Source organism: Folsomia candida, unplaced genomic scaffold, assembly GCF_002217175.1.
Source record: "Folsomia candida strain VU population unplaced genomic scaffold, ASM221717v1 Fcan01_Sc012, whole genome shotgun sequence".
Taxonomy (NCBI): Eukaryota; Metazoa; Arthropoda; class Collembola; order Entomobryomorpha; family Isotomidae; genus Folsomia; species Folsomia candida.
Window position 1 is genome coordinate 1,013,527 of NW_019091204.1, and position 23,766 is coordinate 1,037,292.

A 23,766-nucleotide genomic window follows, 5' to 3' on the forward strand; every position below is an offset into this window, starting at 1 on the left:
GTTATTACCAAATCAATACCAGTACGGAGTTTACACATACATATGTGACTTTACCACATTTTTAAAGCGTAATTTCTAAATGCCCTATCTTCATATATTTTTTAATCCAAATCAAACTTTCAGCATAACTTTTGTTTAAAAGCTTAAACAAATTAAGAAATGAATTACAACAATTTAAGATAATTGGCATTTATTTAATTTAGAGATGTTGAGTTGACTCTTACATTTGACAAGCACTTTTAAACCTAAAAACCTGGATCACCCCTAAGATCGGACGGGACCGCGAATACTGCTAAAGTCACACATCACCATGGAGGGATATGCCTCAAGATCTGCGCACATGGTGGTCGAACAGTACAATCCGGACGAAATGGGGCAATCAAGACAACGCGTTTCGACGCAATGGGGAGCATCATAGGGTTGTCCAGCTACATCAACGCAGAATGGTTTGCCTGTTATCATCAAGCACGATTCACCCACGAGGCAGTAGAAGGAGCAGCAATTTCTCGAGTGACAATGTCCGCCTGGGCAGCTTGCCACCTGACGCGTGGCTGGCCTGCTGCGCGTGTACCATTCTTGTCCTGCTAAAAATTCAAATTATTTATTTGATACTACGAAAAATTGGCAACCTGAAATCACATGGACACAGTTCATTCAGATGTCGCTAACCCGGGGAAACATAAATCCTCAAAGTTAAACAGTCCATTAACCAAATTTCTGAAGTAAATTCTAAAAAATGTGATTTTCTTTCGTAAAAATTATGTAAACCTATAAACATCTTTACCATTTTGATAGCTTTGCAAATGTCAGAGAGAAGCTGTTTAAATTTGAAAATGTTCAAGACAGCACTTACTTGACGAGGTGTTCCTAAATTGTAAAATTTCTGCGACGGAAAACCCAACAAAACAGGTGCTCAGTACGACAAACTAGAAATTCAAAAGAAAAAGTTACTTTTTTTGGCAATTTTGACGTTCTTTGTCAATTAACAAAGTTAAATTATCTTGCTCAAAAATAAGTTGCAGGTTGGCTTTCGATTTCATTGGGCACGTTTTCATTGTGCATTTTCATGTGCGTTATCATTAAGGAAAGAGTGACCAAGTTTTGATTTTTTTTCAGAAATCCTCAACGTATTTACATAATTAGTAAAAATAAATAAAGACAAATTTGTAAATACTCGCAACTTACAAAAACATGCATTTTCGCCATGGTGCCGACTTTTGTGTTCATGCTTAGCAATGGAATGTAGACGTGGCCTCCACCCATAGTCTCCTTTTAAACTGATCGTTACGTAAAAAAATATGGTATTTTGCCCAGAACAAGCACGAAGGTAAATATAAATTGGGTTCATTGTTGCAGTCACGTACCCACCACAGCACCATATTTTTATTATCGAGTTTATCTATCGGACATGTTGGATAAATTTAATAATGAAATTAACCTTTGCAAATATGTAAATATGTGTGCACACACATAAGTATTTATATAATAATAATAACCGTTCTGCTCCTTCGGTATTTGTATGTGTATGAAAATAAACAAATATTCACCATTTTTGTGTTGTAACCGACTATACAAAATGTTTAATAAAACGTTACAACTAAAAAGAGATTTCAGTAGGGTTTATATAAGTGTGAAAATATGGCGTGTTTTTTTCCATTAAGGATTTCTCGGTAATCGTGCCACGCCTTACAATCGATCTAAAATTTGCAATCTTTGTTTAACCAGCTTTTTTCATACTCATTCAATTCGCACAAATCAAGTTATATTCATCGTTTACATATGTATGTATGTACATTGATTTGCATAAAAGGGTGACCTTGCTCTGCGTAACTTTGCACTTGTGCTACACGACTACTCAAATAATTGGGGAAATTTTTGGAAGTTTTTGCTCCGTATAAAAAAATGGATTCAAAATTAATTACTGTCTTCTTCACGGTTCTCTTAGCGACGTCATTGCTTGCCCAGAGTATGTACACTCTTACTATTTACAAATAATGTTGCCCTTTTTAAAAACAGATGCACTACGAATTCTATATTTAAACACACTACATCTAAAGCAAACTTTACACTTGGTCAAGTTTATTCTGGATTGAGCATAGTTAACAAAGAATTCAGGGTGCATCTACTTTTCTAAACGCCAGCATTATTTTTTAGAGTGTAATTTTTAATTTCTTCCTTTAATTTTTTAAGTTTAACATTTTTGCACTAATTTTTCCCCTGTGATTCTTCTCTTTTAGCGCCATGTCCGACTTGCAGTGAGGCTGCATGCTGCTCCAGAATGTGCCCGGACAAATACTTTTGCTCGGTGTCGAGTGGAGGAATCCCGGATTGTTTTTCATCCGGTACATTTACCGCGTCGATTCCATGTAAACGACCAAACTGCGAGAGTTGCACGTCCGACCAAATTTCGTGCGCTGATGTTACCAAAGTCTGCAGAGTTACAGCGTTAACTGGCGTGTGCTCGTACAACTATTGAATAAACTGATGGTTTGCATAATTAATTCGGTGGAATTGCAAACATTTTTGCATAATTTGTTGAAATACGTATACGCTAATTTGAATTTTAAGCTAAGACAACATGTATATTTGGATTTACATATATTCAAATGTTTGATTTTGTGTTCAGCTTCGTTATGTAAAACTGTCAGAGAGTGTGCTGAGTTGATCTAAAAATTGATTTAGGTGACAATTGGCTCGATATCAGGCTAGATATGAATTGAAGAAAAGTGTTACTTTATAAAATAGATACTGTATTAATAATTAGATAACGCGAGTTCAATACTTTGTTCTCAAAGCAACATGTCCGATTTTCCCGTGACAGGGGCTGAATTCAGTATGCGATTTGAATGAACATCGTTAAGACAAGGTCCGTTTTCTGTGGTGCACGAAATCCATCTCATTACGTTATAGATATGTGTATAATTAAAAAAATATATTGTGGATTATTGTTCATAAATTTTTGAATTTCTCACTTAATTACAAAAATTGAAAAATGCACCGTAATAAGTGGATGTGAGTTTAATTTAAGCGACTGGAGAGGACTCGAGTAAGAAATGAGGTCGGATGACATGAAATTATGAAATGAACCAAATTTGAACGAAAATGACTGAGTGTGAATGAAAATCTTCAATTAGGAATCGAAATAACTGACTTTTGAAAAAAAATTAAACTAAGACTAATAAACTTTTTTCAATTCTCTAACTGGCATGAAATAATTTCAGTTCTCCCGTTTCCCTTTCGTACATACATACATATGTATTTGTACATATATTTGTAGTTGTTCCATTTTTAATTGTGGAATTTTTAATAATCGGTAGAATAATATATATGGCAAAGATAATCGTAGGTATTTTTGTATGTATGTATGTAAGCGTATTCACCAAATGTTAAGTACAGCTTGCAGTATTGAGTTTTAAATTAACATGCATGCATTTCGCATGCAGCTAACTAATACATATAATTATCCTTCATCGAAAAACCGGGTTTTTGAATATGTTCAGAATTTTCACATATTTAAGTGCATAAACGAGTGCAATTATTTATGTAGATATCTATGTATGCATGCATTTAACTACATGTACATACATATGTATTTGATAAATCTACATATATGTAGGTGCATAATAGCTTATAATGCATATGTACATAATTTTAATTCGATAAATTATTTTAAATTTCCACCAAAAACAGGCCGACATAAAAACTATATCAAACTTGCACTCTTGGAAATCTTGTTTTAAAATAATACCAACCAAGCGGTATATACATATACATATACACTCAAACGAAAAATTTGTTACATCAACACCGCCGGTGTCAATATATGACTTAACCGCCTTGGTTAAAATGTTGATTCCGAGTTATGATGATTTTGATACCGGTAGTTTTAATGCTATGACCGGACGGAAAAATTTCATTACCACTCGAAATCACAATTGTAACCAAGGCGGTTAAGTCATGTATTTATTGACACCGGCGGTGTTGATTTAACAAATTTTCGTTTTGATTGCACGTATACGTATGACCCTACCAGCTTGGAACTGATAAGCATGTACCATCTAGGAATGGCTGGCCATAACACACTCGCCGTCTCGGTCGCAAGTTATTATCGACCTACATATATATGAATAGTTATAATACCAAGCGGTAGCAACCTTAATACCGCAAAATCAAAACTTGTCTGATTACACCAGATTTCTAAGAGTGTGCACATTATTTATATAAACAAAATTGTATGTGCAAAGGAAGCCAGATTTACCCTGTTATACGTTAAACGTTTAACCCTGTTATACGTTGCTATACGTAAAAGTTCAGAATGTCAAACAGAAAGAAAAATAACGTTTTAAAATTTCCCGAAATTAGCGGAAACCTCGTTTCTCGCGGAATGTGGGATGTCCTTGACCAATTTAAATCGCAATACGGCTTCGTAACCGTTATTCCATTCTACGTAGCACGGTCTGATAAGAAAATCTCACTTTCACGGCTTTCCACCAAGTCAAACTTCCTAATGAAGGCGTCTCCCGTTTGGATGTGGATTTACGCCGTGATATCAACCCATCAATTAGTGAAGGCGTTCTTCTCCTCCACTATAAAAGGTGTCAGCATCTTACAAATCTTTATACGTGTGGGGATCCTGTTTTTCATCCTTGCCATTACTGGAATAAGTTGGACGTTGGCATTTAATGAGGCCGTTGCTGGCACAATATTGAACACCGCGCTGGTCTTGGATCGGAAATTTTCAGGTAAAATATACATATCCACGGGTATTTCAATATAGTATGTATTTAAGCGGAAATTACAATCCGTCTTGGGATCTTAAGCCTAAAACGAAGATTTCTCATCTCTATAAACAAATCGTCCAAACCGTAAGAATTAAAATTGATACGATTATCGTACACTAACACATGCATAATGTTTGTCTGGATAATACATACCTATGTACGGGGTATGCTACCCCGGGTTTTTGGGGTATTGCGGGTTTTGGTGGGTTTTGGGGTAGCAAATTTGAGCAATACCCACCGGTAGTCGGGGTAGTCGGGGTATTCAAATTTTACAAAATATGATAACAGGGCATTACTAGCAATTCAACAAATTAATTACTTGTTAAAATATAATTAATACATAAGCAGTTTTGTTGCGAAATTACTGAAAAACTGATTTTTTTCATTAATTTCTGAACTTAATACATGAGACACTGATTCAGTTCGCCCCCAAAACCCTGACTACTCGCTAAACCCAGATAAAACCCCGGGGTTCTCCGTACCCTGCCTGTGTACAGGGTGGTTTAAAATTAAAAGTAAAATTTTCTTTTGTAGCGTGACATTTACATTAACTTTAAATGTCACGCAACTGTCAAAAGTTTTGTCTTCATCTTTCGCAGTTACTTACACGCATAGGCATTAAAGTCAGTTTTAAAAAAATAACTATTTTTTTTTTGCTCAAACAGATCTTCGCATCGTAACGACCAAAATGACATCGCGAAGGACTGAACTCTTCTTAAAACTTTTGATAACGGAATCATTCTGCTTGGCAATGATAGCCCCACTTTTCATCGTTTTGCCAAATTTGGATGCTTTATCGGACTATTTATTTCCAAAATTGGCACTCCGTTCATTTGGATACTGTTTCGTAAGATATGTAGCCCTCGTTCTGGTCATGATAGAGATTACAAAATCCGTTGCCACGTTTCTAATCCTTGGTAAAATTATGCTAGCTTGCTCCACCAGGGCGGCACTGGGTTTAAATGAACACATAAAAATTGGCGGGAATCTGTTACTGGCGTCCAGAATGTATTACCAACTTGGACTATTTAATCAATTTTTAAATTCAGAATTCTGCTCAAATTCTATGCCACCCATAATCCTTTTCGGAACGGGTTTAATCATTCTGCTCAATTATGGAACGATTCGATTCTATGGACGTATTTCAAACCTGATTTATCCATTTATTCCCTTTGTAAATATAGTTACGTACTTCTTTCCACTAATATTGTTACCAGAAACGGTAAATGTGATTGAAAAGTCGGCCAAATTTCTGGCCACGGCACGGCACAAGAAGTTAACCAAGTATGAGAAAAGGGTGATCTATTCGTTGAAAGCGGTGGGAATTCGGTGCGGTGAATTCGGTGTGGTATCAACCTCTTGGGCAACAAAACTGGTCGAGACGGGACTAAATTATACGGCGACGATGTTGCTAACGTTTTAGCTTAAGTGGGATGCAATTGAATTGAATATCTGTCGAATGTCGAGAATCTGCATAATTATTTTTATGAATATTGACTAGATGATGGTAATGATTTATGAATATTGAATTCATGATTTGTATGTATTTTCATGATATGAGGATTTACATGTGTACATGCACGGTGAATTGTGAAAAGAGTAGAGGGAAAATTCAAATTATTTAGTCGCCAGTCAGTCTGGATTTAATAGGAAATTTGTCCACATATTATCTCATTTTTTGTGCTCCCTTGAACCTTTTGTGAACCTTTGTCACCTATCTAGTATCATTGGTTAAAAATTTAGTGATCTCCTCCCTCCGCGTCTCCTCTCACCTATTGGTAATGGGTGTAATTGTTGCAGTGCCTTGCCAAATATGTATGTGAAATCTTGTGTGAATTTAAGTCAGTGTCTCTCCAACCTTCAGAATAACAACACATATTTTCCCCTAGTCTCTCTAACACTCAAAATTTGTAATTATTGGCTATTTGTGTGAAATAAATGACACCAACCAAGTAACCATTCTGTGACCATACCACCACTTACTTACGCCAACACGGTCACATTTACGCCACCGAGTTACACATTAGTCGCACGTACACACAAATACACGTACAGTTCTCTATTTCCGAAACACTACTCTTGGTGAAATCTTGGTGAGACATCGAAAATGGTTTCCTTGTTAGCTACATATTTACATTGATGCCAATTCATGTGCACACATACAGAACACCGTGTGCCGCACACGTCTTGTACATACATATATACCTATTTTTATATGTATTTATTAATGTCAAATTTGTAAAATTTTGGTTGTTCATAAATTATGTAATTTTAAAATCGCAATTTTCTCGACCTCGCCCATCCCCCATGAATATCATTGATCGACCCCCCCCCACTCCCCTCTAGCGTTGAATAATTTATGAACGGCCCCATGTCTTTGTGTGGAATCAAACAAATACATATTCGTTATTTTTTCGAGGAAATCGAGTTCATAACATATTTTTTTAATTTATGTAGCACTTAGACCACATATGGGCCGAGGCTTATAAATATTACGTGTTTATTTTACTACCGATTTTTCGGCACCTGAAAACCATTGTATGTACTATGGGGTGACCAGACTACTGAGATTCGCATTTCTATCTGAAAACGAATTTGTCGTTGAATAACCCCGAAACGGTTGGTCGTAGCGGGTCAAAATTTTGAACAGAGGAGCATGTTGTCCTAGGTGTGTGCAAAAATTCAACTCTCTACTTTCAAAAATGCCTCCCCCATAGACCCCAGAAGGTGAGCAGTCATAAAAACTCGTTGCAAACTTAAATACTCGGAAAGCCAAATAACTAAACGTCATAAAAGTGAACGGAAAATAGTTTCAAAATCTGGAATCAATAAGGTATTGAAAAATATAAAAGAAAAGCTCAAAATTTTGTGTCAAGGACAGCCACCACCCCCTAGAAGATGGCAAAGAAAAGTGTGAATTCCGACCGTGCATAGGAAAATTGACCTATTGACCTCCAAAGACAATCCACCGACCCAAAAGGAAATTTCCCGTAAGGTCGGGGTGTCTAAGAGTTCAGTGAAAAGAGAAATTAAGATTTTGAAAAAACGACTTCCTCGGAAAATTCGTGTGCATCAGCTGACCGAAAAGCAGGAAAAAAATCGCGCCCGTGTTTACAAAAAACATTATTCGAATTTTCTGTGAAGGAATCAGAGTGAGTTATTGGTGACATTTGACGAAGCACTAATTTCACTACAAGTTACTAATTGGGTTCGAAGAGCTTACTACACGACAAATGCCGAAAACAATTCACGCAAGTTGTTGCTTCCGTGTGAGGAGAACTTTTGTAAACAGTTTATGGTTGTGGGTGCAATCTCGGGTCGTGGTGTCCTCCCACTTATCAAAGTCCCCCAAAAAGTGAAGGAATCTTTGAAGTATTATGTGGGCCGTGTATTGAAACCACTTTTAGAATAATATTTTCCTAAATTGCACGGGAAAAAAATAATTAAGGTGATTTTTCATCATGACGGAGCGTCTTCCCAGACGGCAAAGTTGACCCAAGATTATGCAAATGACCTTGAAGTTATACTGGAGATAAAAATCACTTCGAATAGTGAAATACCTGTACAATCCCCCCGATGTAAGTCAAATGGACTTCTTTGGGTTCAGATACTTGAAAATAAACAAAAATTCTGTGGAGAACGATTTTTTATAGGGTTGCCCCGGGTACCGGGTAGTTACCCGGTACCCGGCCGGGTACACTTCACTACCCGGTCTACCCGGCCGGGTAATTTAAATATTCAATTTTCTTCCTTAAAATGAAAAACCTTACAAAAATAATTATAATCCGATGGATTTCATGTTTAAAATTGATAAAAAATAATAAATGTATACATACATGAGTGTGGAAAGAATCGATACAAACTTAGCAACACTTACGTGGAAATTATCCTACAAATTTGACAATTAGTTTGAGTGCATTTGCGTCAACCAATTCGCCATCAGTCAATTTGCATATTTCGCACATTAAGTACTTTCGAAGTTTTGAGAAATTTTTAAGATTTCTCAAAGCTTCTGCTAGGAAGCTATTGTTTTTTTCGTAAGATTATTTCGAAAAATCATCCTCGCAATCATCAGCGACAGAAATTTCTAAAATCCATGACACGAAACCAACATTAAAATAGACGTCTTTGGTGAGGGAATTCCCTTAAGAAACAAACTCTTCGTGTGTCCCACATGAATCATGTGACATGATGCTTTCATTTCAATATGCAATATCCACTTTTTAGCTCGAATCATGTCTTATGGAACCGTCATGCCCGTAAGTCCATAAAGAAGCAAAGAGGGCGAGTTTCACTTGTCCTGACAGTGGCAGTCAAGGGGAAGGATTAGTAAATACATTAAAAATCGGGTGACATGCACCAGGGAAATTTTTTTTAATATTCGGCATGCCATAACGGGTGATAGTCATGTCAATTCGGAGACAAATTTAGAATCAGACACTGACTCTGGGTAAATAACGTCTGCACTGTGTTTAACTGGCAATTTTTAAACTTTATAAAACTGTTACGAGTTTTAGCAAAAAACAGAAAAATTCCCGTTATTTTTAGTATACAAATATTACCCGGTATCCGGCCGAGTAGCCGGGTACCCGGCGACAATTTAAGGCCGAGTACCGGGTAGCCGGGTACCGGGTAGTACCACTACCCGGGGCAACCCTAATTTTTTAGACGGAGTTTGGAAAGAGTTGAAATTAGTGACTCAACTTCTGGGGGCTGTGGGAGAGGCAGTTTTGAAAGTAGAGAGTTGAATTTTTGCACACAACTATCTGAGGATAACATGCTCCTCTGTTCAAAATTTTGACCCGCTGCGACAAACCGTTCCGGGGTTATTCAACGACAAATTCGTTATCAAATAAAAATGCGAATCTCTGTACTCATTAATAGAGATAGCCAGGCCAGCGGCGGTAGCGCATTTAAGGCTAATAACACCTGAAAACCATGCAATCAGTAAAATTGTCCTAATCTGCCCTATCTTAATTTACATCGTGTTTAAAATTCTTAAATGTAGCTTTGTCTTAATACGACCCGATAACAAAATTTTCATTTTATTTTTTTAAACATACAGAAACAATATATTTACACACAAAAATAGCTTAATTATTAAACAACACATAGGTATGCCCTTACTCAAATTTTAAAAAGTGACAAAACCTCAAAAACTGGCAAATTCTTACATAGGTGAAATTAGTGCCGAGCTTTAATTATGAAAACCCATGGGTTTTCACATGCAAATAGTGCACTATTTGCATGTCCTCATGTTTGGCAGGGATGGTATTTGCATCCTAAGAAGACACAATGCGCAATAAATTGGCAACGTGTACATAGAATTTTTCCACATTACACCGCATTTTCTCCCCATTGGATGCAAATATATTTGCCAAACATGCTCGACGGGAAATCGTGTCTTTTGCAAGTGTCAAATTAATTATTTCGTCGAAAATGTCACATTTATTATACAATTTTCAAATCTTGTTTGTATTTATGTGAAATATACATACGTACATTAAGGTGCATGTAACTTTAGTCATGATTGTATTAATTACATTTCGTCGGACTAATTCTAAAACCACGTAAGTGCAGTCTCATCTTACTTCTAAAACCACGTAAGTGCACTCGCTTCGTAATTCTAAAACCACCTAAGTGCAGTCAATGTTTAATTCTAAAACCACGTAAGTGCAGTCAATGTTTAATTCTAAAACCACGTAAGTGCACAACAAAAAACAAGGAAAATAACCTAATTGCAGTTCCAATACAATATGTAGTTAATTTTCATATTTAAGTTTATAGTGTGATCTTGCATAAATAATTAACTGCACATTATATTGGAACTGCAATTAGGTTATTTTCCTTGTTTTTTGTTGTGCACTTACGTGGTTTTAGAATTAAACATTGACTGCACTTAGGTGGTTTTAGAATTACGAAGCGAGTGCACTTACGTGGTTTTAGAAGTAAGATGAGACTCCACTTACGTGGTTTTAGAATTAGTCCGACGATTTGTGTATTTACATGTTCATTTTTAGGTTGTAATTTGCAACATACGAAGATAAACCTACATTATACAAGACGCTTTATACAACCCCTCAAATACATATGTATCATTTCAATATTATGTGTCCGTGAGCAATAATCATAAAATAAATTCAACATGTTATTAAAACAATAAAAGCTATTAATTATGTTTCGTCGCAAGCAACCAAGTAACCGTATGAGATTGCACTCTTTCCAAGTATCTAACAAAGTAATCCATCCCAATCCCGTTTCGAATCGAGTCTACAGAATCCAAAAATTCGAAACTTATTGAATTTGGCCGCATTGATCGTAAAACTCTTCGTCGATACTTATCTTGTCCATTATTCCTTAACAAATTTCTTAACATCTCCTTCGACATGGACGAAGACTTGGCGACGAAACAAATTGCCAACATTTCAATCCCTGTTGCAGCAAAGAGCGTGACAAGGGACGTATATGTGACCAAAATGGACATGCCTCTACCCGAAGTAAACTGCAGAACGAAATGGTACATCGCGTTGGTTGACATTATCACGGCGAAGGCGTGGTGGAGGCATACTGAGACTAGATCTTGCCCTATTTCCTGCATCAGTATGGTCATCACTTTTAGCTGATTATAAATTTGGATCGTTTCGCTGAAAGAAATGTCAGCTTTTGATAGGATTTTAGTCCAAACATTCAGGACCACTATGCCACTGGCTTCTACTAAGGCGGAGAGATATATTACAGACGCGAATATGTTAAAAGTTATACTGGCAAAGGTCGCAATTACTACGCGAAAGGTGAAATTTAAACTCGTGACTTTCAACACGTATAAGGCAAATCCATAGAGTGGGGCGTTGTCAGTGAATGATATCCAGGTTGTGATCACTGGTGAGTAGCAGGTAGCCATAAAGGTGGTGAGATTAGCCATATTTGATACTGTGTTTAAATTTCGGAAAAAGTTTGTTGATTTCGGCACGACAGGCTGGGGAAGAATGTCTGGTGGAAGAAATTCGTACAATATTATTTAGAAAACGACACGTTATAAATGCCGAAAGTTCCGAAACCGATTTGTGGAAATTCGGCAATCCGAAACGAAACTTTATCTCGCAGCCAGGATTTTAAAGAGTTTAGCTACGAACCTATTAGGAATGCTGGTGAAATGAACTTACCGTAAAATCGCTTATCTAAATTCAGCACCTCGTGAAAACATGTCACAAATTTCTGCAAGTTTGATTCCTTCGCGAAAAACCATAGCAATGGGAGAGCAACTAAGGCGAGAATGGTGCCAATGACGTTAATGTAGTACGCAATCAAGGTGACTGACCCCGGTGGGGATTTGGAGATTTGATAACACCGCAGGAAAAATATGGGTTGCACAATCAGCGTAGAAATTAGGGTGAACGACTAAAAAGCCCGATATTGCCGGGATGAAGATTTCTTCGGGATGGCATTTCCAACTTTGCTGTCCCACTCAAGGAAATATGTGGATCGTAGCGAGTTTAGTTTAATGGATGCTATACAAGCGCGAAAGTGACGAGTACCTTCGACGTGCCACATATTTATTGACGAGGAAAGTAATGCAGGAGCTATGAAATTCCAAAACCAACTTGGAAGCTGGGTAGTTTTGGGAATATAGATGTACGACTTGATCACTTGGTTCCACATTAAATATAAATATCTGCATATGTGTATGCACAAAACCGACGATTTCAAATAACGCGCAGATCAATAAATCAAAATGTATGCATGCAATGAAAATATGTTACATAATAATGCAACAAGAGGCATTAGCCCAAGCAAGTCACAATTATTTAGTTTGTTGCATTGCAACAGCCCCAATTTTTAAATTATTTTAATTGTGACTGCAGAAAATAAATATGCAAATGCATGTATGCTTGAAATTATACCTTTGTCAGAGTGCAATTATTGCCATACATAATTATTTGTAATAGTGATTATCCTAGAGCCAGGTAAGAATGTACATTTTGCGTTGAAAGCTTGAGGCTGCTTAATTGTCAAATTCATAATTTGAATTCAAATAAATTATAATAATAATAATAAGCATTTATTATCCTCATTTACAAATACTAATGATTACACAAAATTCAAGATTATGAAAACTTATTTCGTTTTAAATCCGATCACAAGCTTATGGAATCCTGCAATTTTAGTTCCCTACCTGTAAAGTCAGTATGTACTTCAGGAATCAAAATTGAAGTCATACAAGTTAGCAAATACTGTAAAGGGTTCTACCACATATGTATAAGTGTACATTAATATGTATAAATTTGCATATACTTATGCACAGAACGTGGTATGTAGCCCATAACGTTGGTAGTTTTTGACCAAAAAGCTCACTTTTCAACACTAACATTGACTTTTTCTTCACGGCTTTGTATTTTACCCGATAAATCAACTAAATGTGAACATTTTGATATCTTCTTCACTTCTTTACGATATTGTTAGGAAGGTTGTGAATTTTTGATTAAAGTGAAGTATTAATAGTTTAATATTTCGCTTATGAGAGAATTTTGAAAAATCCTCTGGTTTCACGTAAATAAATATATAGGTGTGTACGAAAATAACTAATTGTGTCTACTGACGCGCATTTGAGTCAATAAATTCCTATGCAAATATGGAGTTATTTACGTATGTATGCAATTGCATGCATACTTGCATACATAAATATGTATGTAAATATGTCTAGATATATGTACAAATATACTCAATTATTAGCATAACCTTCATCTTTATAGTACTAATTATTTGAGTAATTTGTTTGTCTAACCAACTTAATTCGCGTTCAGGCAAATTATGAATACTTATTTTTTTAAACAAGCTTATGCAATGCTGCAATTTTGTAACACATACATAATTCAAAGTTACTAAGGAATTAAGGAATTAAAGTAGGGGTCAGCAGAAACAAGGAGGATTATTCGCATACCAGTCTGCAAAATAAAACTAATTGAAATTTCTGCAGGATTATGTAAAAAAAAAACTATGCATCGAGCTTTCCTCGAGTATTGCAGAGTTCGACGCAATATTCGGGTTGGTTATGTCATGCAATCAAAGCAACAGATCTGCAAACTTGTTTACGTATTTGCTTTTTTCATCATTCCTTTTCTCAGTCAGCTGTAGTCATGTCAACATTGGAGCGAATTTAGTAAAACTTTGTGCAAAGTAAATCAAATTTTGTTAAATATGGACTGCTAAATTGTGTACATTTGTAATTATAGTGCTCAATAAATATGGCAGTAGCAAAGAGAAACATTGCCTTCCTAATTATCGACATGGCACAGGAACAGTTCCATCCAAGTAAGTATGTAAATAGCCTATAAATACGAATAATGTATAAAAACGTATATACGTTAACATTTCAAGTAAAAAAGAAGGACATTTGTACAAAATTTTTTTCAATTTTTGCTAAATTCATACGCGTCGTTTAGTTTTTTGATACGTTTTTTACATACAAAATTGTATCCATTAGTTCTTCGCATCTTTAGTATTCTTCGTATCGCAAAATAAGTTATGACGGTTACGAGATTTTGCAAGCGGAGTATGATTTTCTCAGCAAAAATCGCGTTACTAAGGTTACAATTTTTACGAAGCTTGAACCCTCGGTTTTCCTTCGTAATGTAGTTTATGATATTAAGGATGCGAAAACAAGTGCGAATACCCTGAATATCGATATGTATTTATGTACATAGGTATTTTCATAGCACTTTATAAGAATTCTTTAATCCGCCATAGACGGGACCCCCATAATCACGTCGTGGCCTGGGCATGCGCACATCCTCTCGCTAGCCCAAGCTCTGCCAAAGGAACGCGTCTTTGACTCACGTCTCTGGATCAGCCCTGCTGACAATTCATCCCTGCACGAACTTTATCCCGGCGTTGGTATCGCAGGAAGGAAGGGGACCGAACTGTGTGCCGAGTTGATAACCAAGTTACCAGGATTATCCACATTTGTGAAAAAGGTTCAATACTCGGCGTTCTACGGGGCAGAGTTGGACAACCTGATGGCCCCCGAAAATGTCGGGGTGGTCATGCTTGCCGGAATTAATACGGATTATTGCGTCTTCGCTTCCGGGTTGGACGCATTTTATCGAGGGTATGAAGTTTGGCTGATTCAGGTAAGTACAAAAGATGTATAATGTAAGTAGGTATACCGTGTCCCAGGGAAAGTTAGACAGTCATCTATGACCTGTGGTTTTCGACCTGGTTAGAATATTTTTATAAAACCTTTGGGGTAGAGTAGTTGGGAACCATGGCCGTCAGATTTTGTTGCGGAGAATTTGCCTCAGTCCCTTCTTGGCCACCAATACGAATTTCCGCACCAACCCTCAAAATATCGATTTTCCACCCGCTTGCGAAATGTCCTGGCAGATTTTTCGCCACTAACGTTTGAATTCTTCCAGCTTTTTCGCATTGGAGTTTAGGTTAGAGTACCTTGTTTTGCAAAAGGCATAAAACTTTTCGATTGGTTACAATTGAGGGGCATTTGAGGGGTAATCTTTTTGAAGCACAAATTCGACTCCATGAGCCCCAAAGTACGGGGTTCAAATTTTGGCGTACTGGGAGGTTGCGAGGTCCGGAAAAAATCAAATTTCATTCCGAAGTTTCCTTATCCAGAGCTGTGACCGCTTCAAAAACGCGTTTTTGTTAACTTTTGTATTTATGGTACCTTTACAAATATAAGCTGACAAAATGTTGCCAAAACTGCCCGGCCGTAGCCAAACTAGGAATTTCACAAGGAATTTGGTTTTCACTTTAAACTCACGTTGATATTCCACGTCAGAGGGATTGGCGGAGCGAAAAAATTTCAATCCCGGAGTCTCTAAGAGATCAACTTTGCCGAAGTGTCCGTCATAAATATCGATAATTTTTAATGACATTCATCGACACTATTTTTTATAATTTTTTTGTACTTTGCTTTCTTGGTCCTTAATGTTCTTTGGGAGACTTTGTTTATTTTTTTTCGTAATCCTCAGTTTATGAACTTAAATGTTGTGGAACAAAGATTTTGAAAATAGCCGTACCCGAGCAGCGACACTAATTTACGTCGAAGAGTTAGTGCGGAAAAGTATTTTTATGTCTTTGGAGTTTTGATAGGTGGCTATGAATAGAGGTGGCCTGTAAATTTTTAAAAAGCGCACTTTTTGGCTTTGCAAGGGTCCCAGCCTAGCCTTATTTCTACTTTTTACCTTAACGCTATTTGACTATTAAATAAATGCCTTAAAATGCCTTATTCTCTTATACAAACCAATCCTGCTGGGATTCCAAGGGCCGTCCTTCTGTTAATTGGTTAGCCTAGAGTAATTGAGTCTTCTAAGAAATGGTGGGTGTGCCGTAATGTTTCCCGTATGTGGAATAATGGGCGGTGTGACCAAGTTGTAGTTTAAACAGGAACAAGAAATATTTTATTTAGTTAAAGCTGGAGTCCTCCCGAAGAGTTCCGCCTCAGTTGAAGATCAACCGAAGACTCTCCCGAATTAATACAATACCAATCTTTAAATACTAGATCTTAACAAGTAACTATTACTAGATATAGAACATTACATAAATGTGTACGTGATCACTCTTATATTGTGAGTTTCTATGTATTAATAAGTGTTGTCCATTTGAGCAGTGGCCATTTGAGCAGTGGCCATTTGAGCAGTGGCCATTGAAGCATTGGCCATTTGAGCAGTGGCCAAATGAGCATTTGCTATTCATTCAATACATTTGCTATTCGCCCTATTCATTACATGTATTTGCTCTTCGCCCTATTCATCCAATACATTTGCTGTTCGTCCTATTCATCCAATGTGTTTAGTATTCATCACATATAATTACTCAATGAACTAATTGATAGCTCCTAAATAGTGTAAATAAATAAATAAATGTCTACATTTATAGCTTCCTCATACTTCGAAATATAAAGGTACGTTGCCATTTTGTGACATATTTCCGCGTTGAAGTATTGGCACGTCATGTTCGACTCACGTCAAGCGACAATTTTGAAAAACTCGATTCGCAAGTGACCCAGATTTTGACCCAGATTTCTATTGAATTTCGCCTTTTTAATAAAAAATACTTTACACCTGCTGGAAGCCCTTGAAATTGCGTTTCAAAAAACTAAGAAAGCTAAGCAACAGTTTCCACTAATTGCGCAGTATACCATATGATCCAACTGTCTAACCAAACCTGGGACATGCCTTAAATGTAAACGGGATTCCATGAAAAATAAGTAACTATGTATCCTCACTCTTAGAAATGTGGTATATGTATGTACATATGTAGTCGCGCAAGTATTGATTTCTCAGTATTTAAGTTCATACCGTTTGGCAGTAAAATTGTACCGGTCGCTAAAAAATTGCTAAACTTGAACTTTAATACCGAGGTATCGCTACACAGCATTAATTATTCATACCACTTTGGTTGAGTGATATGTGAATACCGCTTTGTATTATTTTAATACTCGATTTCTAAGAGTGTAATATGCCATCAGCAATACTCTTATAAATTTGAAACCTTTTTTAAGTTGGACTTGTCCCCTAAATCCTAAAAAAATTGACCAATTTTTTACCATGTAATAGGATGCGTGTACAACAATCAGTGGGGAAGCCGGTCATCGCCGAGGGATTGCAGAGTTTAAAAAATTTTTGGGATGCAAGGGAATAGTTATGAAAACGAGAGAAGCACTGAATCGAATCCAGGAACGTGAAAAACATTAATAAAGAACATTTGGTAGTATTTTCTGTTACTATTCGAATTAACTCTAAAAAGTAACTCTACCCTCTTAAACAGTACTAAACGATGAGTAAACTTTACTCTTCATCTAGTTAACTTTACCCTGGGTTTAGTTTAGTTTACTTAATTTAGAATTCAGAGTTCATTTACTTTCAGAAAGGTAACATTACTTTTAAGAGTGCTTAGTCCAAGAGCATAACTTTGCAACACTATTACGATTGTATACCACTATTGATAATGAGAGTGATAACGTCGACGGTAGTGTAAAATAGTATGTGGGTACCTCTTAAGTGTTGGAAGTTTTAAAACAATTGCTTAAATTTATCTCTGGTTCTACTTTACGCGAAACCGTAAAGTTTAACCAAGTCATGAATGAGGTGGCAATAAATTTTCGATGGATTACATATGTATATAGCAAAACAACATGGCTATTTGTAAATAAAGAATCATCCTCTTAAGAAAAGTATGTTTTGTTTCGATATATGTATGGATTTATTATTGTTACATTTTAAGAGTAAAGTATATAATCTTTCAGTAAATAACAGCTCACTTGGAACAATAAAACTTCTTAAAATGACACCCCTTCAAAACTCATTACATTTTAAGGCTAATTTACACTTAACGAAAAACGGGGATAGTCTTGAAATTAAAGGAATTACTTATTTATGTGAGGGAGCGAAGATAAATATTTATGCTGCTTTATTACGTAACTTAAATTTCGTAACGTATATGTACTTACGAACCTTTTGAGGTGAATTGAATTCGGGGAAATAAAAAATTTATGTGTGAAAGTGACTTTACGAATTTATTGTACGAGGTATGTACGCAGGTGGCTTTTAGCCATGTGAGGTTTTTTAACACAAATTACTTTCCTTCGAAATGTTGGTGAGTTTTGTAAGCTAGAAGAAACAGGAGGGGAACATTCACAAATTATGTGATTAAAATAGCACTGATTTTTGGACCACCCGCCCACCTGTTCCCTATCCTACTCATGTTACGCTTAACATTAGTAAGATAGCGATCTAAAACAACCCATCTATCTTTTTGGTGACGTAATTTATGGACGTTCCCGAGCTGATGCCAATTGCAGTAGAATTCATGACATATTTTTCCATATGTACATAAAACTATTTCACCTTCACAATTATTCATCAATATAATTTCTTTTTATGTACACCAAAATTTTGAAAATGACTTTCAAAATTTAGCATTTCATTTCCAAGTGAAATGAATGAATTTAAAGTATAATTGATAAATCAGTTTTTGTTCGTCAATTCTAATTTTGCTTGCTAATGCATTCCGACGTTGGTGACCAAAATAAGGTAATGCCTGCATAAATAAAATTCTTACACATTTAATGAACTCTTCTCCAGAGGGGCCACTCATTCAGCTTTGCTAACAAAGGAGAAGAGAGAATAAAAGGCATGAAATGGTGGAAAGTCCCTTCTTCCAGATGAGACTCCTCCAGTTCAATTTCATGGATTACGATTTCATAAGTAGATTAACATTTCATTTCTAAGATTTCTAAGGAACACTCTTACAAATAGTGTTACCCTATTAAAAATAGTAAATTCACCCTGAATCCTATAGAATTAAGAGTATATTTACTTAATTTATAGATTAAGTAAACTATTCTAAATCCTGAGCAAACTTTACTGCTTATCAAGTTCATGGTACCCTGGATTTACAAATTTTCTCCACACTCTTAAAATTAATGTTACCTTTTTGGGCATTAAATGCACCCTTAATTTTATGTTAACTAAACTATACTAATTTCAGAATAACGTTGATTTGATAAAGTGTAAAGTTTACTCAGGATTGAGCATTTATAGTTTACTTAATTAAGAATTCAGAGTGAATTTTCTGTTCAAAAGGGTCCCCTTATTCTTAAGAGTGCTTAATTCCGACAATCCAAGATGCTCTTAGATTTAGCCGAATTTATGGCCGGTAAGTACTTACTTATTCATTAGGTTTAGTGGTTCTTGCCGTGTGCACTCAAAATGAATACAGACAAATTTACATAAATATCTCGTTTTCACATTGTTTGATTTGTATTCAATTTCCTTTTCCACCATACATATTTACATACCTTTAATACAGAGAAATAAGATAAATATTAGCTTGTTATATGTGTGTACATATGAACCTAAATAATTTCATTATGCTCGCCATACATAAATCATATGCATGCAGAAATGTAAAAGACATGCATACGCAGATAATTTATGTATGCATTTCATTTTGGGGAGCATTCTGCTGTTGAAAGCGGTTTTGCCATAAATATGTGAGTTTCATTATGCCGTTGATACATAAATCCTACAGAAAACTGACCGCAGCGAAAATCCATAAATTCTTATGAAAGTAAAAGCCCGGATTGGATTTTAGGGAGGATTGCACTCTTGGAAATGCGGTATTATTATAATAATAACAAGCGGTATTCATAAATAATTCATAAGAAAAGTAAGTTGTATTAATAAGTGATACCATGTACAAATAGCTTGGTATTAAAATTTTGCTATTTCGGTAGCATTTTTTTTACCGACCAGTATGCCCAATTTTAATAAGTTGTATGTTAAAGAAAATTTATTTTTCATTTAATATTCATATGTAAAACTGACAAATTTAAAATAAATGTTTATTCATTGTTCATTTTTATTCATCTTATCAAAAATCCGTCGGATAGATGGGTTTCTCAACATACCTCATGTTCTATGTATAGCGTACACTCTTAGAAAAATCAATACCAGATCAATACCACGCGGTATTCATATGTGACTCTACCGTTTTGGTATTGATTTAATACCAAGCGGTATTATTTTGGATTTATACCGTGACGGTATAAAAACGTCACTTGCGGTATTGATTTTTTTTCCTGGTGGTATTGTTTATTAATACCGAATGGTATAAATCTAGGATGCAGCGGTATTAAAAGACTAAATACGGTATTGATGATTGATACCATGCAGTAAGAAAAATAACGGTTTAGCACTGCTTGGTATTGATTTTAACGTTATTTATTTGATAAAATTACAAGTCGCAACATTATAAATGACATACATATTTAAAAAAAATGGAAATCAGCCCAATGCAATATAGTTAACTTAATTATAAAACTGGCTTACACACCATAATGTTGAAAAGTTGAGCTGACTGGATCTAAAAGCCTATGTAATTTAAAAAATAAATTATGTAAACAATTCACACATTGAGGCAGTTATTTTTATATATTTTTCCATTTAAAATTATCTTACCTCTTAATTCCATAGGAAATGTCCCACTGAAATAAGTGAAAAACAATTTGTCAATTAGTTGAAATTTGAAATCTTAGAATATGTACACACGTCTAATTTAATTTAAACTGTCGATCTGATTTGTAAATGTTATCACAAACCTAAAATTATCCTGAATCCTATATTCACGACCGGAACTAGGAATTGGTTAAGTCGATGATCTCGCGCAAAATAAAAAAAATTAAGTTAATTAATATAATGCAGAAAATATAACGAAATTGGTGGTTTAAAATCCTCCCTATTAATGTAATACACAGCAAAAGATAAAACGAAAAGAAAGAATAAATTTATGCTTACCCTTTAACAAGAATCAAATTTAACGAGTCAAAGTTTCCATTGGATGTAGTCAATTTCTTCCCCTCAATTAATTCACCAGCCGAAATAATTTAGAAGAACTTACTTTTAAAAAGAGGACGATTTGCAACTGCAAGTGAGTAGTTTGCAAATCCCGCACACGAGTCTATACCGGACAGATTTTAGACTGGGTAAACGTGGTATAAAATCTGTACCAGTAAGTATTGATGTTTTACCAACTCGGTATTACAAATTAATACTATCCAAGTACAAGCTCGTGGTATTGATTTTTCGCAACATCTTAATACCGAATCGTGACTGAGTGATGATACCAGCACGACGGTATTAAAAATTTTCAAGGATCAATACCCAGTTTCTAAGAGTGTAAAAACTGAATTAAATATGGCTAAAATTATTCACTCACTCTTCATGAATATGAAAGGAATATATTTTTATTGAAGTTTCATTCATTCACAAATTTCTAAAAATTATTCACTCATTTTATTCATGAATTTATTTAATAATGAATGCATAATTTATTTATTATGTTAAGTAAATGAACGTGAACTGTTAATACCACGCCGTAATAATTTAATCCCAAGAAACTAATACCAGATTTTTCACAGCGACGCTAATAATTTTGTGAGTCGTGAATTTTATCTTTGCAATCAACTAGATACATATTTCCCGTCATCGATACACTCTTAGAAATCCAGTATTTGCATAATACGAAGCTGCATTAATACTTTTCTGACTTTACCAAAAGTGGTATTGATAAGCAACACTGTGTAGTAACACCTAGTTATTAAAGTTTTACCATATCGGTATCAAATTTTTGCGAACCTTATTACCAAACGGTGCAACTTTAAGAACTTCAACATTGAGAAAGCAAATTGTCCTGTAACACGATGCAGTAATATATAGCTCAGTATTAAAGTTTTACCATATCCATACCAAATTTCTTTGAACCCATATAATTTTAATACCAATTTATTTAATTTAATTTAATACCCTTTTTAATAGCAGTTTTACACCCAAAAAGCACTCTTCCCCTGATTACCACCAGATTTCCATCAGTGTTCTGCTCTCCTCCCCAGAAAAAATATAGATATCTCTCTCCCCCTCAAAACAAACTTTGCCATCCTAGTTAAAAATTATGTTTAATTCATGATTCCACCAGAAGAAGCAGCAGAAGAAGAAGGTAAGACACAATTTATGTTAAAAGTCTCCACCCAGCAATAAATTCGGATAAAAGTGTGTTTCTTCTGTACCTCTCTGCCTCTCATCTCATCTAACTCGTAGGCAGGTTGTGTGTCGTGGTGGTCGGAAAAAGAGCGTGGCAGTCCATTAGGAGATGGATAATGATACGGAGAAAGTTATCCTGCGTCCCCCTTGAAGCTCAAGCAGCAAAGAGCAGCACAAATTTTAGTATGCAGACTGGGCGAATTCACGTCAAATTTGAACCATAAATCTACAAAAGGACGTCGTAAAATAAAATTGAGCTATTTTATTGGGGCCAAATTGTATACGTAAATATTTGGGGGGAGTCAAGTCAATAATTTTTTTTAGAAGATTATTGGAAAAACTGGAGAATTTTAAATGTGCCAATTTCCTGGGTATGTCCATGCACGAATTTTGGAAGGTTTTGTCGTTTTCTAAGCAATTTTTGTTTACATTAACGCCAAAAATACAGTAGGTAATCCACACTGTAATTGGTAACTTGGTAAATCGGTATATTTTGCAAAATAGTTTTGAAAACTTTTACAAATCCAAGAGACGTTGATCTAACCAAGTTTACAGAAACTTGAAAGCTAATTTTTGTCAGAAATGTTTAGAAATGTTAGAAATGCAAATGTTAGAAATGAATGTTAGAAATGCAAAATTTTATAATGGTTTGTAGTGAATTTTGCTTACAAGATTTACGGATTTCATAGTGTTACCAAGGACTGCGGGAGTTGCTTTATAAGTATATCGGTTGCGAAATAATCTTGCGAAACGTGTATGTATAAGACACATTTACGTACACGATATCAAAATATGTATGTATGTACATGTGCATGATTCGTTTAGCAGATTTAATGTAAATCAAGCCACAAAGTTTCAAGCTGTTTCAAATTTCTTTTAAAAAATTGGTACATACGTTCCATATCATGTCGCTCAATATTCTCAATTTGTGCGATTTCTGAGCTATGCCAAAATTATGTATCATAACTACGCAGTTTTCACTCTCACTTTCACCACAATTATATTCATATTGATATCCAGCCTCCTCAACCTTGCATATCTGTATGAATGCAAATTTAATGAATTTTTCCGCAAATTTTTCCATTAATGCCTTTTCCCTGCCGCAGCTATGCCAAAATCATGTACATATCACCAGTAGTATGTACGCAACTTTCACTCCCACTTTCACCCCGATCATCTATAACCACGCCGGCTAAACGTTGGCAAAAATATTTGCATTCATTAATTCGCCTGCAAATTTTTTTCATTAACTCTCTTTTTCTCATAAACCTATCCATCTACACGTGCATACCCCCACCACAAACCACTCGCTCTCTTTCTCTCTCTTCTCTTTCACAAGAGAGAAAGAGAGGAATGACACAGAGTGAAAGTCGGAGTGGGGAAAGTAAATCGATCCAGTGAAGAGAAGAGACCGACGGATGATATAAAAT

General features: G+C 35.4%; 2 protein-coding genes and 1 long non-coding RNA gene across 4 annotated transcripts; 1 reads left to right on the forward strand and 2 right to left on the reverse strand.

The window, feature by feature from the left end:
* Window positions 1–173: 173 nt before the first annotated feature.
* On the reverse strand, window positions 174–1,225 carry LOC110855438. 2 transcript variants are annotated; one of them, XM_022103849.2, is made up of 3 exons: window positions 1,186–1,225; window positions 854–926; window positions 174–584 (listed from the first exon to the last, which is right to left on the reverse strand). In XM_022103849.2, the coding sequence occupies exons 1-3, from the start codon at window positions 1,204–1,206 to the stop codon at window positions 265–267; spliced, it is 414 nt and encodes a 137-aa protein (XP_021959541.1). In that variant the 5' UTR covers window positions 1,207–1,225; the 3' UTR covers window positions 174–264. The 2 variants fall into 2 exon arrangements, with proteins under 2 accessions (XP_021959541.1, XP_021959543.1); XM_022103851.2 differs by having other exon boundaries at window positions 174–581; window positions 1,186–1,224.
* A 12,696-nt stretch (window positions 1,226–13,921) lies between these two features.
* LOC110855322 (uncharacterized isochorismatase family protein PncA) lies at window positions 13,922–18,298 on the forward strand. Its single transcript, XM_035856037.1, has 4 exons — window positions 13,922–13,955; window positions 14,012–14,090; window positions 14,526–14,908; window positions 17,354–18,298. Exons 2-4 carry the CDS (start codon window positions 14,024–14,026, stop codon window positions 17,489–17,491), a joined length of 588 nt encoding a protein of 195 aa, XP_035711930.1. The 5' UTR covers window positions 13,922–13,955; window positions 14,012–14,023; the 3' UTR covers window positions 17,492–18,298.
* A 2,207-nt stretch (window positions 18,299–20,505) lies between these two features.
* Window positions 20,506–21,409, reverse strand: LOC118437195. The gene is made up of 3 exons (XR_004835936.1): window positions 20,899–21,409; window positions 20,759–20,784; window positions 20,506–20,671 (listed from the first exon to the last, which is right to left on the reverse strand). It is a non-coding gene; the product is annotated as an uncharacterized LOC118437195 (long non-coding RNA).
* Window positions 21,410–23,766: the final 2,357 nt, after the last annotated feature.

What these genes read in the sequence shown, in the direction of transcription:
- LOC110855438 (XM_022103849.2), bottom strand. Translation starts at nt 1,206, where the DNA reads ATGGCGAAAATGCATGTTTTT. An exon ending in TGGCGAAAATGCATGTTTTT is followed by an intron (nt 927 to 1,185) that starts GTAAGTTGCGAG and finishes TTGAATTTCTAG; the next exon opens with TTTGTCGTACTGAGCACCTG. An exon ending in ATTTAGGAACACCTCGTCAA is followed by an intron (nt 585 to 853) that starts GTAAGTGCTGTC and finishes TTGAATTTTTAG; the next exon opens with CAGGACAAGAATGGTACACG.
- LOC110855322 (XM_035856037.1), top strand. Translation starts at nt 14,024, where the DNA reads ATGGCAGTAGCAAAGAGAAACATTGCCTTCCTAATTATCGACATGGCA. An exon ending in ACAGGAACAGTTCCATCCAA is followed by an intron (nt 14,091 to 14,525) that starts GTAAGTATGTAA and finishes AATCCGCCATAG; the next exon opens with ACGGGACCCCCATAATCACG. An exon ending in ATGAAGTTTGGCTGATTCAG is followed by an intron (nt 14,909 to 17,353) that starts GTAAGTACAAAA and finishes ACCATGTAATAG; the next exon opens with GATGCGTGTACAACAATCAG.